Raw genomic sequence first — 18,246 nt, forward strand, 5'->3', positions numbered from 1 at the left:
GATATGTGGTATAGAGCTTAAACTTTTTAGAGGTCCCGATTAATTAGTCAACAGCTTACAAAAGTTTCGAGCTAAACAGCGGAACTGAAACATGACAGATTTGAAAAAAAAAACGTAGATTCATCAAATATAACACACAATATTTCAATGCGTCACTTTGTCTGCACCAATTCGAATATCAACAATGCAATATATGACTTAACACCTTGATATAAGGTGCTTAATCGTGGAACGCAAAATAAACACTTCTCGAAGAGAGGGGTGAGCTGAATTAAGTATTTCTCCGGTATAAGTTGGAACGCGCCTATGAAATAATTTGCATTCATACGTGGGACTACTTGGAATATTGTTTTTTTTTTTTATTTTGTGAGAAAAAATGGAATTGATTGTGAGTAATTTTTTTTTTTATGTGTGTTCGTGCTTGTGTTTTAATTTAGTTAATTTCATGTATTTACAAAGCTTATTAGTTATCTTAAGGTTATCGAGCTTTTTTTATATACATTTATGTAAATACGTCCCGTTTTTTTTTTTTTTTTAAATATATTGTTTTTTTCTTCTAGAGCTAAATCTAGAGCAATTATTTTAAACTGACACGATAATAATTGAAGATTCAAAAAATACTTAAACTAATTATAAAAATCCATCCAAATAATTAAAATAATAATATTGATAACAAATAAAGAGTCTCTCATTCCATCAAATTTATACGACGAGTTTCAACTATTTTTTCCTCATACACATTAGAAGCAACTAATTTATTACCGTTCGATTTTTTACAATAAAAAAATTGATTAATTTATATTATAGCTTTAGAAAAAAAGTAAAAGGATTTTATTAGTGAGAGTGAAAACGCATATAGCGTCGAACACGCGATCGACACGCGTCATATCATATAAATATATACATAATAGGAAATGAGCTATTAGGTGTATTTCACAATTAAGATTAACACTAATTATTTACCGTCGGAATTTAATATAAATATCGTTCAGCGAGTTTACACAAACAATTATATGCTTCATGTGTCACTTGCGCTCTCTTTCTTGCAAACAGTGGATGTAATTTCATAAAAAGGGACGGAAGTGTGTAACAGGAAGCCGGGGAGCGCGCGCTATTTGATTTGAGAACCGAACGCGAACCGGTGATATCGTCAGATGACACCAAAATTCCGAGTATACGTACAATTTAGCTTATAACGAAAATTAAATGCCATTACAAATTATATGAAACTCTTATTATTAATTATTTTTCTTTTTTTTTTATAATGGCTTTTGTACAGGGCAAAGATAATTTTGCCTATGAAACGTGCTTTGAACAATTTTCTTCCGAATGTCAAATCAATTGATGACAGGATGAGAATTAAAACCATTTTAAAATTGTGCGTGCGTTATTATTCCTAAGTTTTCGTTTTAAATAACGAATTTAATTCATGATAGGGTAACAAATTTTTAATCAATCTAAAGATAAAGATTTGCTTTACATTGGAACCACTTAGTAGACTGCATTGATCATTTCTCAATATTCCTTGCAGTTTCGCAGTTTCGGAGAGTCGCGGAGATTTAAATTATTCATTAAATTCAAGAAAAACAAACTTCTTAATTTATGCGAGTCAAACAAATCTATCGAAAAAGGCTATTCCTTAAAAAGTCCCTATAGTACCCGGAATTAACATTTCAATCCATTTACTGGCGATTTTATTTACCGTAAAACATTCAAAATGAATACTTTGACATTTTCCCTATCAGTCAATATAAATTTAACACACAGACACGATATGTATGCTGTATATACGCACACATTTATAACATAAGTAGAGATACTATATGTACCTTCGTAATCACCTACTCGCCGTATTTTTTATAAAACATGTAGGCGTACGGACTAATGGGCAACCCATAAAGATTAGCGCTGTAAGAAATATTAACCAATCCTCACAAGAGTGTACTACCGACCTCAGAAACTAAGATGGTAGCTTGTTACTGTAGTTACATATCTTTAAATTGTTCATACAGAAAGGATAATCCATCATATGTAGAAAAAAATAGTCTATTTACAAAATTATCATCATTCAATATGCATACGCCTTTATTAATTTATCGTTCTGAAAGTATCTACATATACGAATAATTAAATGAAAGTATCCATCTGTTATTTTATATTAACAAACCTCACATATTTCTGTCTGTTTGTCTAAGGGGTAATCTACAAAAAGGGCATAAATTACAAATCTAAATATTACCCATGTGCCATATATCTAAATATTATAAATGGGAAAGCATGAGTTACTGTCTGTCATTGTGTTAAGCTTTTAGAGCTTATCTATTGAACTAAATTTGATGAAGTTTTGTACCCAAAAACCTATCAAAACCCGGGCGAAAACTACATACCTCGTAGAAAATATATTAGTGAAGTATCTTAATTATTGCGACCTCCGTGGTCGAGTGGCGTGTATGCCGGGGTTTTCATGGGTACGCAACTACGGGGTCCCGGGTTATAATTACTTTTCTATGTTGTCTTGGGTCTGGGTGTTTGTGGTACCGTCGTTACTTCTGATTTTCCATAACACAAGTGCTTTAACTAACATTGGGATCAGAGTAATGTATGTGATGTTGTCTTATATTTATTTATTTATTATTTATTGCAATTAATTTGTTTAAAACAAATCATAAAGCAGATAAAACCGCAACGCTCTCCTTGTTTCGAACACACGATATCGTCTTTATCAAAAAAACAGTTAAGATGATCAGTATGACGGCGCAGTAATTACACGCAGTGACTGTTAGAAACAGTTCGCACTCATGAAAGTTGACGCGAAATTGATTACGGACGTAACTAGCGTTTGTTACGACTAAATAACTATGATTACGTAATCTGTCACATCACTAGTAATACCGTGATTTGTATGGAATTGTTTCGATTGATTTGAACAGCTTTTAAATGTATTATTCAGTCTCTATATATATATACTTGGTGGTAGGGCTTTGTGCAAGCCCGTCTGGGTAGGTACCAGCCACTCATCAGTTACTCTACCGCCAAATAACAGTACTCAGTATTATAGATCCGGTTTGAAGGGTGAGTGAGCCAGTGTAACTACAGGCACAAGGGACATAACGTCTTAGTTTCCAAGATTGGTGGCACATTGACGATGTAAGGAATACTTAATATTTCTTACAGCGTCATTGTCTATGGGTGATGGTGACCACTTACCATCAAGTGGCCCATATTGTCGTTCGCCAACCTATACCATAAAAAATATGCAACTTTACATGGTAGGACTTTGTGTAATTTGGATAGGTTTGATTGATGGGATTGATCCCAATTATTAATACACATTGGACTCTACTGCTTATATATAGTCTACATCAACGGCAGGGGGCGTTAACATATACAAATTTTAAATTTATATGATTCTTAAGATCTCCTCATATAATTATCTATTGTGTGTCTGATCTAAAATAATCTACGGTATAATTGTCACCGGAGATTATTTAAGATGTATTTTGATGGTGTAATGTCAATTCTTGTATTTACCTTGGTCAAATGTTTTTACGACATTAATCGTTATGCCATTTAAATATACAATAAGGTAATATATCAACATTAATTGGAAAGCTTTAATGTTCAAATTGTTATGTAAATGCATCACAATTAATGGGAAATAATGTTCAAATATAAAGCGCTATATTTTTTATGACGTTAACATTTTTAGAATAATAAAAAAAAAGGTTTTAATGCTCCTTTAATTTGCTCTGTAAATTATCCAATACAACACACAAACAACATATAGATAGATATATAGACGAGATTACGATGAAAGTGTAACCGAACGCAGAACAAATCGACGAATCAAGTATTATTTCATATGATTCGTTATGGTTAACTAGCTTCGTTATATATTCAATTATATCATTATTGTAATTATATGCAATAACATAACATAATGTTTTTCTTACTTCGATTAAAAAAAAACCTACTGTTTTAAATAAAACCCGTAAAACTAGCGAAGCGTTGCTGCTTTTGTAATAATATTATATAGGTACTTAAATGTACTCCGAAACGCGCTGCAATAATTAATGATTTAACAGTTACGACATTACAAAAAAAAACTCTTCTTAAAATTAACCAACAAAACCATAAATATCTAAGATATATATGAAGATGTAGATATTTATCGTAAATATTTACGGTCATTCTTCTAAAAGTATCATCGAACTATATATTTTCACTAACAATTATTATATAGAGCCGAGATCGCCCAGTGAATAGAACGCATCTTAAACAATGATTGAGGGTTCAAATCCAAGCAAGCACCACTGAAAATTCATACGCTTAATTTATGTTCATAATTCATCTCGTGCTCGGCGGTGAAAGAAAATCATCGTACTGCCACATATGTATTCCACCAATCCGCATTGGAACAGCGTGGGGGAATATGTTCCAATAACCTTCTTCTCCAAGGGAGAGGAGGCCTTAGCCCAGCAGTGGGAAATTTACAGGCTGTTAATGATGATTGATCAACAATTGTACATTCATTTCACGTTACAACAATTAAAACATAACAGTCGAAACCGTACAAAAAAGCTGGTAGTGTCAAACTTTGTCAATGGTAACACGATAATAATAATCCAATGCTACTCGTAAAAGCCTACTGGAATAAATCATAATATGATTGAATTTGCTTACGTCTCTTGTTTGCGCAAAGGTATTTGTATTACATATGTGCGAAGCGGCCCAACGAGCAAATAACATAACGTCGTTTACGCTCATACATACGTGACTTGTTCTTCCTGGTGTATAACGAAATATATTTCGACAAAATTTTCCGAGAAATTTATGCATTTACAAATATTTTATACCTAGTCTTAACTTAGTATAAAACAAAGTCGCTTACCGCTTTCTGTTCCTATGTATGCTTAAATCTTTAACCAAATTACGAAACGGTTTTTGATGCCATTTTTTTTAATAGATAGAGTGATTCGAAATGAATTCGTCGATTTGTATATAATACGTGGACAATACAGTAAATAAGCGCTGACAATTTTAGAAGTCTCTAATGTGATGTCGTAAATAAACAAATTCTGTAGTATATTTAGTGTCAGCATTGCAACCGCGCGATGACAGGGCGAGTCGCTAGTCAATATTACAAATGTAAAAGTGTGTTTGAATGTTTGTTAGGCTTTCAGATCTTAACGATATCAATCTAACACAAAAATCCTCTCCACTCATCAAGAAACATTTTAAAATCTATAGAATTATTAAATTGGATTAGAAAAATACATATCTGTAAGGTGCAATAAAAACTACAATTAAACTTTCTTCATGAGATAAGTTTTCTTATCAAGATTCCTTTGATCGTAACTCTGTTACTGCGAAAAAGTATAAAATTAAAGGCGTCACGAGAAAAATGAAATAAACTTGTGTTTGCATACAAAAAAACCAAAGTTTGCATTTTGGGAAAGGATATGAGGGCAATGTTTTATCACTTGGAGTTAAGTTACTTACTCAGTTATAAATTAGAACCGAGATGAAATGGAAAGAAAGTTCATATTAATCGAAGAACGAGAAAGAGGATTTATTCAAGTGATAGAATAAGTAGGCACGTTAAAAACAAATTGATTTTCTGATATGCGTTTTCCTGAAGCCTTTCGCTCATATTTTCATTTTCAGTATGAGGAAATAGAGTGTACTTTTATATCAGCGAACGCACTTATACTAGATTAATTAGCGCGCAGCTTTAATTATTTGTCTTGATAGATCGTCAAAGATGAGAACGCATCGAAAAATCAGATAATCGTCGTCTGAGTATCAACACGCACACTCGTAAAATAGTGTCAATGATAGCTGGATTCACACTGAGACCTTTTCGGTCTTAATGTGCGTGACTCTTAAATGAAAAGACTCGTTTAATTCGTTACTTGGTAGTACGACGCTATCTCTAGATCAAGATATAGTAATGATCTGAGCCGCGCAGATGTCTAGCTTCTCTTAAAAACGCCGCCGTCACTGTAATCGGTCATATAAACATCATAAGGTACCAATAATGAAATTCATCTTGTTTCTTTGTTCTAGAAAACCGCACCCATATTTCTTCTCATCGTGTCATCTCTAGCCCAATATGATAGCTACGAGGGATACGAAGGTTACCACCACAAGCAGCTAGTACACCATGAACCCCTGGATGAGCATCACAGCGAAGAATATGATGTGGATTATCATGTAAGTTATTTCAGTTGTGAAATTCTAATAATCGACTAATATCATTTTAACAGGCTTTTACACGCAATTAGTGTACCAAAGAGTTTAGTTACAAAAATTGTCTGTTTATACAAATGTTAACAATATCCAATACCCATAAGGTAGATCCACTTTTTGTAAATCAATTGAAAAAACGGCCCAAGCAATTTTCATACTATCTCTCGTACTCTCGCTCACACACAGAACCATAACCAACATGCTTCAGATTCTATTTTAAAGAAATATTGTTTTATTCTTTACATCACCAATGCTCTTCTAACTTTACAGGCTAAGATGTTACACCACATAGCACACATATTATTACTTAAATTGTTAACACGGCTATTCATATATTACAGGCGCATCCTAAATACTCATTCGATTACTCAGTCAAAGACCCGCACACCGGTGACGACAAGGAACACTGGGAGACCAGAGATGGTGACAAAGTTAAAGGTAAGAATACGGATTCATTATATACCCTACTGTCGTTGAGTTTATTCCAATAATTTTTCAGACTGGATAAAAATCTCAAACAAATATTTCTTCCTTTGAGTGTGATAACTTTCTTTGAAATAAAAAAAGGAATACCAGCTTTAATTGAAGTTCACGGTATTCTTATTATTTTTTATTCATTTAAATTAAGTTTGTCTTGTCTTGTGGACGATATAAGGCCAGGGTGCAGTTCAGAAACTAAAGGCGTCTTGTAATTCGTTGAGGATGGGCCTTTCACACTAATCCTTCATCCATTTTACCTTTACTGAGTTTCTTCTAAGTTCTTCTCTTTAGAATCTTCATTCCATGCCATTTTTTTAATACTATTTTTGGTACATGAATTTTTGAAGAGAGAAATAATACATTGACTTCATCCAGGCTCATACACGGTCGTCGAAACTGACGGAACAAAACGTATAGTGGAATACGAGGCAGACGATAAGAACGGGTTCAATGCTATCGTCCACAAAATTGGCACGCCACACAAAGAGCACGAGGAATACATTGCCAAACCTAATTACGAAGAATACAAAATCCAGCAGGAATACGAGGAATACAAACCGAAACCAGTATACGAGGGTTACTCTCATGACGATTACCAACAATTAGACGGTGGCTTTGTGCCAATCGTTGGTAATTATGAACACTAAATACAAACGCAATATTTGGCACGTTGTCTTCGATAAATAGAAATTACTAAACTTTGCAATATATATACTTAAGATTTTCCAAGTACAGTCTTTATAAATACCAAATAATGTAATATTACAAAGGCTTCAAGAAAATAAATTAATTATATGTATTGCAAAGTTTTATCGAAACGAATTTTCTCCGATTGAATTTTACTATTGAAAAAAATTGCACCTAAGAATATTTAGTATATTTGTATTCAGTATTACGATTTGATTTGTTAACTAGTTTTTAAGACGTTCCGACTGATTGCTTATTTGAAATTACCTGACTCTACCCACATTCGATATTATTTCGTGATCATGTTTAGTTGTCTTCAAAATAATGTTTGGTACACCAGGTACCCAACAATTCAACATAGATCATTTATATATCTAGATATAAGACCACACAGACGTCAAAATACAAGATTTTTTGGCTTAGGTTATATATATTATTATGTTATATCACTGTGTGCGTCACATCTACGCTTGGTACTCGTGCAACGTCATAAAACTTTGTTAGTGTGCGTGTATCTAGTGCTCAACGATTGGCCATTATTCAACTTTGACAGTCTATCTAGATACATAAATAATCAAATCCTTAGATACTTAAATTCACAACCAATAATTTTCTCAATCACTTGAAATATAAATCGAGTGTTGCACAATAACTTTAGTTCTGATATATAACCTGTCTTACCTATAAATTAGTCTAGCGTGGTTTCAGTCAAACACTGATATATCTCATTCTAACATCAAAGATTTCTCATTCGAAAGAAAGAGACATAGCATTGTTTGATTAATTACACTCTAGACAAATTTATAGGGAAAAATGTTGATACTATTCTGTAATAAGCTTAACTATTCTTGGCCAGTGTACTTTGTAAGTAGACTCAATGTGTGCTTGGATTTGAGTAATGCTTTTGAAGTGCTATTTATTAGATATGCTTTGAGCATTTAAGAATGCTGTTATTGTTTTCTTTGATTTTATGAGACTGTATCGTGTTAAAATTTTTAGTAATAAGAATTGTACAAAACCTTGCGATTGAATAAATCTTTTTTATATCGTTTTAACTGGTGTTTATTATTTATTTTTTATCTATGGTGATAAAAATAAAAACAAATTTACGGATGGGCCGATGTTCATTGTACATTCTATTTAAACGAATTTCTTTCTTTTGTTATTTTTTTTTATTTTCAAATATTCAGCCTGATCTCGTATTGTGTTTAATCCACATTCGGACCATCTCTACTAACTATGATATAAGATATAATTCAAAGAATGCAAATTTAATTTCACTTGATGAAAGGACTTCAGAGGAACTCTCTGGGTAGATACCACACACTACTCAAATATTCTACCATCAAAGAGCAACTATATTATTGTTGTGTTTTCATAAGCTTCCGAGGTCGGTGGCGCATTAGTAACGTTAGAAATGTTCAATATTTTTCAATATGCCAGTGACTGTATAGGGCGTGGTTACCACTTTCCATCAGGTTGACCTTTCTTTTGTCTTTACTTTACTTTGTGGAAGACATTAGTGGCAGAGTCTTCTTAATATTTATTATAAATAGGTGTTCCAAATGGATCAAATTTTGGTCCATATCTATTTAAAGTCTTGAATGTGAATGGAAATAGAGGAAGGATGAAACGATGGATGAATTGTGTGAAAAAATTGGCTAAAAAGAATGTTACTTGTGAGATAACGACAGAGAGGGAAGTATGGAAGAAGTGATGACCCCAAGTAAATAAGGATAAAGGTAGGAAGACGATGATGAGCTATTTTTGGTATTAGTGGTTGGTAGGACTTTTCGATAATGTTGATGAAGTAAGCTTAATACTGATAAATAATAAGTTAACTTTTAGAAATAACAGAGTTTTAAATGACATAAGGTAAAAATTTGAACTTGATTTAACTGATGGTATTTCAATGTAATCGATAAAACAGTGTTTTTAAAAATTAATTTAGACTGTTAAACTTTTAATTAACAAAATATTACTGAAGAGACCAAAACTAATAGTGTAAACATTTGTGTGATTTCATTTCGTATTGTAAGCTGCTTTTGCCATTTTTCCTTTTTGAGGGTTTTATTTTAATTTTTTATTTAAAAAAGGGGTATTTTATCACTTTTCAGATCTTCAGTGTCAAAGTCGTTAAAGTATTATACATTTTAAATAGAGATATTTAATTATTTATCAAATGGGGGGATAATATTTTTTTTCTGTCGTCAAAAATGTTGTTTATCTAATATAATCTAAGCTCAAGTTATAAGGATTGTATCCTAGTGCTTCGCTTAGATCGTCTTGGTAATGGCAGACAATCTCAAATTGCCAATCTTATTAAAAGACGGTTTGCTCATAACCATAGAGACGTACAGGTAACATTTGGTACTATTCAGTTTTATCTTGAATCAATTGCTTTATTTATATATGAATTTTCGTTATAAAAAAAACAGGTTATACTTGATGGTTGGATAGATACAGTTCAATTAAATAAACTAGTAGCCTAGTTATTGCATTGGAAGATAGTATTTTTGTATTATTTCATTCGCATAGCCCGAATGGGCAAAATCGGGATGGAATCAAGCGGAGGAACCAATCAACCAGAGAAAACAATCAATCGGTTCTAGAGCTGAGAATTTCCCTATCCCTAGCAGGCTGGTAGAGATATATAGCATTAAAACTACGCAAACCCTCGGGTTATATCCCTATAACAGAACAATCAGTCTATGAAATCCATTACCGGCGAAACACCTACAAGACTGCGTGTGTCAGATGTTACTTGGTGGTAGGGCTCTGTGCAAGCCCGTCTGGGTAGGTACCACCCACTCATCAGTTATTCTACCGCCAAATAACAATACTCGGTATCGTTGTGTTCCGGTCTGAAGGGTAAGTGAGCCAGTGTAACTACAGGCACAAGGGACATAACATCTTAGTTCCCAAGGTTGGTGGCGCATTGACGATTTAAGTAATACTTAATATTTCTTACAGCGTCATTGTCTATGGGCGATGATGACCACTTATCAGGTGGCCCATATGCTCGTCCGCCAAACTATACCTTAAAAAAAAAAAATAAGAGCAATATGCGGTACAATAAGCGGCACCGACCTCTGCGCGAGCGCCAGCTTGAGGCGGTCGTTCTCGTAGCGCATGAGCTGCTCGGCGCTGTCGGACGCGTCGGCGGGCGCGGCGGCGGGCGCGGCGCGCGGCGCGCGGCCCACCGTCGCGTAGCCGCCCTGCGACACCGTCTACGACACCACCGCTACGCTCAACCACCAGTCCGTCACGAGGACCATGGTTACGCCATCTTGTTTATTTACACTTGGACGGCGCTCTCATGAAGCATTTCATGGTTACATTCAATGATATAACGCTTAATATTTACAATTGTTTAATATTTACTTTTAATATTGTCAAATATTTTTTTGTTTTTCTTATTGTGTTAAAATATTTGAGTGCATTATATGTTTTATCAATCGGTGGAAACTTCGCTGGATAATGTGATATCTAAACTGTATTATGTAATTTGATTATATTTTATATCTGTTTGTTTCCCAAATATTAAATAAATAAATAAATAAATAAATAAGATTCCTCACCACGTATGCGACAAATCGCTAATTTCCGACAATAAATAAACAAGATGGCACACCATGCGTCATCAGATATACTATTTGATGGAACAATCACTTACAGCATTTGAGTTGCATTAATAAGTTATACAGTATCCCCCTAATATTCTCGAACTTTCACGTATTACAGGCAGTCCTCGACTTACATTATTTCCGTTTACGTCGTTTCAAGTTCCGTTAATCAATTTTTTGACACAAAAAAGAGCAATCTAATATGTCTCGACTTACGTCGTTTCGATTTACGTTGCGTATTTCGAGAATCTTACATACCATAAGTACAAGGACTGCCTGTACTAGCTAGTCTTCACAAGTGGATAGGACTACTCCCTGTTAAATAACGTTATATTATTACATATATCGAAACCAAAATCACAGTTTTTCAACGAATTTCGTCTCAAAACGACTTCAGCTAGCTTAACTATTAAGTAAATGTAGTCATCCACCTAATAATTACTTAAGTAACAACAAATAAAATAAAAATTCTGAGCAATGTAAACTAGTGTAGTGTAAGAAATTGTATTTTGATTATATCTCACCTGCAGGGTAGATGATACGGAGTGGGCGCGCTGGTGTACCATCATTTCGTCATTTTCCACTTTAGGCTGAAACAAAAAACAAAATTGAAAACTCGTAAGGTACAAATTTGCTACCGGCTTACCTTTAACGTGCTTGTTATTATTTTTTTTCCTTGGAAGTGTCTTGCAAGGTTATATATTGGGCCCTATTTTAATTTTCATATATATAAATGATATTTTTTTGTATTATAACTTAAGCATACAATTTATTTTATAGATGAAAGATTCGTTTAAGTTATCAATAATCAATATATCATATAAAATAAAAGTGGAATCGAGGAATACAATAGAGTTAAGATCTTAACGATCTTAATCATTCCTGTTTTTAATCACTAATCTTACATAACTTCAACTCTTTATAAAACGTATAAAATTATAATAATGCAACCTACAAAATGAAATTTTTGCGATACATATTCAACAATGCATACATCTTTCCAGCGATATTTCGTACCTTTACTTACAAGTGTCCCCACAGGGTTCAATATTAGATCTTACGTTATTATTCGTATATATCAATGATGTTTTCTTTTAGTAGTATTATAAAAATTTAGTTCTACTTCTAAAAAAGATCAAATACAGCGTTATATCATTTTATTATGCGAGAGGAAATACAATTAAAGATCTTTCAAACTACGTCAAAATATAAACCACGCTAGGCCAGCCAAAATAAAAATCATATCCAAAGCTGATTCACAACTGAATTTTGAACCTACCCTTCGGGTATCGCGGCCAAGTTGCTCCGCCAATACTGGAACTGGGAACTGTAATAAGAGCACGCGGAAGAAACACGCCATAATAATTCATCCTTTTTTTTAGTTAAAAATTGTTTTCGTTCACCAAAAACTTTTCCTAACTTTTGAATACATTTAATAATAAAACACAACCTACATATTTTATTTATACAGCGCGCTCACATTTATCAAATGCCTCAACAAAGTTCAAAGGGAGTGTTTGAGTGGTTGGTTTACAAACCTGTGCCGGTGAAAGTGCCGGAGGTTCCTCCCCGGTGGTGGCACGCGCTGCCAGTAGCGGGCTGGCAGTCGCCGATGCTACGGGCGTCGCAGCTCCAGAACCGTTTGTAGTTTTCGCTGTTGCTCCACATTGCTGCGCCTGTATTGCCTCCTTCACCTCTTGGAATTTCTCTATGAACTGTGAAATAGAGATAAATCTCATGAAAAAATGAGGATCACGGCTAATAAATAAATCGTTTTCTTATTTATTTGGAGAAGAGGACACATAGCAGACTCCTCTCAGTCTTAAGATTTAAAAATGTGAATGTGTGAGTGAAATGTGAAAAGTTTATTTGTTGGCAAAAATTTCTTTTTATGTAATAGGTTGGCGGACAGTCAAATAGAATACCTTATGATACCTGGTCACCACCGCAAAATAGACATTAGTGTATAAGAAATAATGCCATTTTTAACATCACATCAATGATCCACAAAACCCTGAGATCTAAGATGATATGTGCCTTGTGCCAGTGATAATGGCTCACTCACCCTTCAAACCAGAATACAACAATACTAAGTATGATAGATCATCTGACTAGAGGGTAGTAGGTAGTATCTACACAAATAATTCTTGTTCCCAGAATAATTAGGGATTAACTTCTATTAAAGATTGGTTTTGACCAAGCAGTCGACAAATTTACCTTTCCCAATTCAGCTTCCGAAGCAAATCCTAGTCCATACACGGTGTTCGCCCGGACATCGCTCCACTGACCGAACTTCTGCGAAGTCTTAGTGAATGTCATGTTGGCTGTAATCGTACTGTTGATAACCGCCTGAAACAAATTAATGAAAAATATAAATTTTCTGCTGTCTAATGTGCAAGACATATGCTTATATCGTGTGAATGTACTACACGGTCCTTCCGTTTTGTCAAGTCCGTACATTTTGTCAAGGGCACTTTTTATTTAGTATTACCCTTCTCGGCTATGACTGCAGAGTAAAATGAAAATCTACTTAATTTTAAACGTTTTTGAAGGACAAACCTAGAGCACACACTAGATTTTTTCACAATCAATCAAGATTAATAGTATAGAAGAGCATAACGGACAACCATTTATTTTTCTTTATCAAGAAGAATAGAAGACTACACTTGTCAATAGAGTATTAGTAAAAAAGGTATGGTCATCATTAACCGTGAGCTAAGATGGGCCAGTGGTTAGAACGCGTGCATCTTAACCGATGATTTTGGGTTCAAACCCAGGCAAGCACCACATTATATATGTGCTTAATTTGTGTTTATAATTCATCTCGAGGTCGGCGGTGAAGGAAAACATCGTGAGTAAACCTCCATGTGTCTAATTACATCGAAATTCTGCCACATGTGCATTCCACCAATCTTCATTGGAACAGCGTGGTGGAATATGTTCCAAATCCTCTTATTGGAAGAGGAGGCCTTAACCCACCAATGGGAAATTTACAGGCTATTACTTTTACTTTTTTACATCATTAACTAACCTAACCTAATTAATTGTATTTTCTGCATTGTTCAAAAGTATTTTTACTCATAAAAACAGCTTTCATCAACAATCAAACAAAACAAAAACAGAATATTCATTTTTTTTTAACTCGGCAGGTGACACGCTTGAAGATACAATCATTATTAACGATATCGTTCGTAGCTGGTAACATTAGAAACAAATTAACTCGTGTCCAAAAACAATAGCTGGAGATAAGAAACATACCAATACACTACCAAACGTGGGAACATAATTAGTTACCGCAACGACTAAGCGTGCCACTATTGCGAAGAATAATATTTGCTAACTGTCATATATCGTGAGTCCCTAAAGTGATTTCCCAGAACTTAAGGGTGATTATATACACGTAATAAAACCAAACACAAGCGTAACGCACATAGTGCATTTGTATGTGTGCGTGTAAGTGCGGAATATTTTTGATAAGAATTTATTAAAAAGTTTCCTTTATCAAAGATTATTACACTATATTTAAGTTTATCTGTTTCTTTGTCTTAACTGTTTTAACCGTGTTTAGATTTTATCTTTTAATTCGTAGTTTGTATTGTTCTTAGTTTTCAAACTTTGATTTATCTTTTTACAAAAACTTGCTTGATTATTGTACTCCTTCTATCTTGATTTTTGAGTTGTTGTTAGACAAAACTTTTTACTTAATAAAGTTGAAGTGATAACTTCTATTTGATTTCGTGCTAGAGGACAGCGGAAGAACAGTTGTATGATATTTTTATTTATATAGATTAGACATTGGAGAAATATTTCTTACCGCAGATTCTTCTTTAATATACTCAATATCATTTTACTTGGTGGTAGGGCTTTGTGCAAGCCCGCCTGGGTAGGTACCACCCACTCATCAGATATTCTACCGCTAAACAACAATACGCAGTATTGTTGTGTTCCGGTTTGAAGGGTGAGTGAGCCAGTGTAACTACAGGCACAAGGGACATAGCATCTTAGTTCCCAAGTTTGGTGGCACATTGACGATGTAAGGAATAGTTAATATTTCTTACAGCGTCATTGTCTATGGGTGATGATTACCACTTACCATCAGATGGCTCATATGCTCGTCCGCCAAGCTATTCCATAAAATAAAAAATAAAAAAAAATAAAAATATATCAAAATTCAATAATCTTTATTGTACTCTTAAATATGCAATCATGTATATCTGTCACACGTTGTCGGAGATTATTTTTTTTAAGTTTTCTTTTAGCAATCCAATTTCATATGCTATAATATAACCAGTTGACAAATTATACATATATTAAATACTCGCTGCTAGCGAGACGGCTATCGCTCTTATTAATACGTCAGTCTTTCCATTACATTTTACTTATCTAATTTACGGTTACAACAACATGAAATCTTATAAATATATCATACATTAAGCAATAAATTGGTTTTGAATAAGATATAGATAGGAAACTCGTTGAAAATCACGTTACAATATAGCATCCATCCATATTTGTGTTTTAATAAAGAACGCGATACATAGCGATAGCGGTACGAACATTCCAAATGGGACCGTTGGTTTAGGCAACTGTGATAATTACTCCTAAAATAATATACCTACTTTATAATTAGTTACTGTATAAAATACAAGAATTGTCATACTTTCGTTGTAATTAATAGCCTGAGATCTAAGCCATGAACCCTGTACCAGCTCCTATTGATGACAAGCCTACCGCTGATTTATCTGAGTCGCCGTCATATTATATTTAACACTTAATTAGTTGAGCTGTGCCAACTAATTAAGGGTGACAGCATCGCATGAAATATTTTTTTGAAACTTTGTATGAGTCGCTTTCTGCTAACCCATTACGATTTTGATAACACTTTATCCTGCATTAGCTGAGCTAAATTTTCTGCATGGAGCTGTAAGCATTTCACGACACGGTTTGTATGTTATACAGGGTTATTGGTAAATTGTGTTATTGCAACTTCAAAATTTCAGTTCAAATTCAACTTCAAAGTATCAGTTAAAATCTATTTTTTTCTTTTGTTTTATAAAAACGATTAAAAACTGGATATTTGTCGATATTTGAACAATAATTATCGGTCCAAACTTTCCTTTCAGAGACTTCTTCGTGAGGATAATAGTAAGGATAGAATCCTGCATTATTCATTGTCGAACATGCTGTGTGCACATAAAGTTGCATTTTTGACAAATTTGAAAAAAGCTAAAAAACGTGATAACTCAAAAATGGTTTACTTTTGGATGCATATGGGGGTTAAAATTATTGCAAATCGTCACCCCTATCGCCTCCTAACGGATATACGTCGAGTTACCAATAACCCTGTATATAGTGTCAAAGAATTTATATTCGCTAAAGATAGGCAGTGATAGGTATCATCTATGATCATCTTAGATACATGATTCGCCAAGTATTGACGTTGAAATATTTTGTTCTTGTTCTCCATAATTTTAGAATTTCTTCTTACATTGCAGTTGTTGATGAATTTAGTCTCAAGACTTTAGATTTAATACAAAAACTATTAACTTTAAGGACAGCATCAAGTCGGATAAACTCTTAGATTTTGAATATCTAACTGTAAGAGTTGTGAATCATGGGCCGGAAATATTTAATTAGCTACGATACACGGACGCTCAATGTCTGAACTTTGTCCTGTAGAGATGACATAGTCTGATGACTAAGTCTTTCGGAATGACCTATCCAAATCGAACAATATCTGTTAGGGTTTCAATTGACGAACCCAATTTTACTAACATATTTATAAAAACTATAAGACATTAATTTGATGTATACTATACATATAATAAAATTGGAATGTATATTTGTAATATAAAAATAGCCCTTTTTAACCGACTTCAAAAAAAGGAGGAGGTTCTCAATTCGTCGGGGCCTTTTTTTTATGTATGTTACCGAATTACTCGAAGATGGCTGGGCCGATTTTGACAATTCTTTTTTTGTTTGAAAGGGCATGTTTTACAGGTGGTCCCATTGTCAGGAGATCAGGATCTGATGATGGGATCCTGGAGAAATCGAGGGAACTCCTCAAATTTTATAGGCACACCTATAGTGATTTCGGTTTTATTCAAAGTGCCTTGGTCATATGCTCACGAAAAGTGACATTTGATGAAGTGGAACTGATGATGAAGACCACAACTAGTAATCAGAACCTATTAGTAAGTAACTATTTTACGGGATTAGTTCTATTTCTTTAAGATAGTTAGTTCTATTTCTTTAAGATGTTAGTAAACATGCCTATGATGAAGTCTAGCTGATGGTGGACTACCAGGAGAACTCCTCAATGATTAACGGCATTAAAGTGAATGACAAACACTACCAATTGTAATTATAAATAACAAAACAACACTGAAAAGCAGTAAATAAATTTTTATAAATTAAAAAAAACCGCCTTCAAAAATGAACTAAAAAGAAAAAAATAATCAGTTACATCCATATCCAATTTACGATTTTTTAATCACCTTTTGAAGGCGGTGCCAACAAAGTAAATAAATTCCTATATTGAAATCATTTAATTTGTATCGATACTAAGGTTTGTCTAATGGTGTCATCTATACAATAAATAGATTTAGTTTTTGTATGTATGTATTATGTACCTATATGCATATATAGCAATGTTGGCACCGACTTTGAGAGGTGATTAAAAAATCGTAAATTGGATATGGATGTAACTGATTATTTTTTTCTTTTTAGTTCATTTTTGAAGGCGGTTTTTTTTAATTTATAAAAATTTATTTACTGCTTTTCAGTGTTGTTTTGTTATTTATAATTACAATTTATAATCTCTGGGACGACTGGATCGATTTTGACGGGAATTTTAATTAAATAAATTTAATTCACTGGCAGATAGCTGATATAATAAGAAGTCACATAGACTACTATAAAAATAAGGCTAAATATAAAAATTACAATAAACGACCTCTGCGAAACTTCAGAATTTAACGCCCCCATAAACTCCAATGTCACTCAAACGAACCCTTAAAATTGTCATCTAACAAACCAACAACATTAAATACTGTCCTAAAAGGGACGTGGCTCGTTAAAAGCAAGCAATTTGCTATACAAGAATATGTTGTATAATTTCCTGCTTTCTGATATTGTCACTCTTAGAAATTGTCAATTCCTTACATAGCTCATACTCTGCTAACCATGAAATCCGGTCTCG

General features: G+C 33.6%; 2 protein-coding genes across 3 annotated transcripts in view; one reads left to right on the forward strand and one right to left on the reverse strand.

Annotated features, from left to right (window-relative positions):
• LOC124539418 (homer protein homolog 2) overlaps positions 1–18,246 on the reverse strand; it is a 45,521-nt gene that overhangs the window by 15,937 nt on the left and 11,338 nt on the right. Inside the window, exons 3-7 of one of the 2 annotated variants that reach the window (XM_047116810.1) lie at positions 13,263–13,394; positions 12,584–12,760; positions 12,325–12,372; positions 11,570–11,635; positions 10,510–10,649 (exon numbers count right to left, since the gene is read on the reverse strand). In XM_047116810.1, coding sequence (XP_046972766.1) covers positions 10,510–10,649; positions 11,570–11,635; positions 12,325–12,372; positions 12,584–12,760; positions 13,263–13,394 — 563 coding nt within the window. The remainder of the gene's footprint in view (positions 1–10,509; positions 10,650–11,569; positions 11,636–12,324; positions 12,373–12,583; positions 12,761–13,262; positions 13,395–18,246) is intronic. The other variant, XM_047116811.1, reaches the window with a different exon arrangement.
• Positions 245–7,577, forward strand: LOC124539419. Its single transcript, XM_047116812.1, has 4 exons — positions 245–388; positions 6,070–6,216; positions 6,594–6,690; positions 7,108–7,577. The coding sequence occupies exons 1-4, from the start codon at positions 377–379 to the stop codon at positions 7,377–7,379; spliced, it is 528 nt and encodes a 175-aa protein (XP_046972768.1). The 5' UTR covers positions 245–376; the 3' UTR covers positions 7,380–7,577.

The sequence above is a fragment of the Vanessa cardui genome, chromosome 22 (genome assembly GCF_905220365.1).
Source record: "Vanessa cardui chromosome 22, ilVanCard2.1, whole genome shotgun sequence".
Lineage (NCBI taxonomy): Eukaryota > Metazoa > Arthropoda > Insecta > Lepidoptera > Nymphalidae > Vanessa > Vanessa cardui.

Bases quoted from the DNA above. Each gene is read 5' to 3' on its own strand.
- LOC124539419 (XM_047116812.1), top strand. The intron at 6,217-6,593 runs GTAAGTTATTTC...CATATATTACAG, and splicing joins AATATGATGTGGATTATCAT to GCGCATCCTAAATACTCATT. The intron at 6,691-7,107 runs GTAAGAATACGG...GACTTCATCCAG, and splicing joins AGATGGTGACAAAGTTAAAG to GCTCATACACGGTCGTCGAA.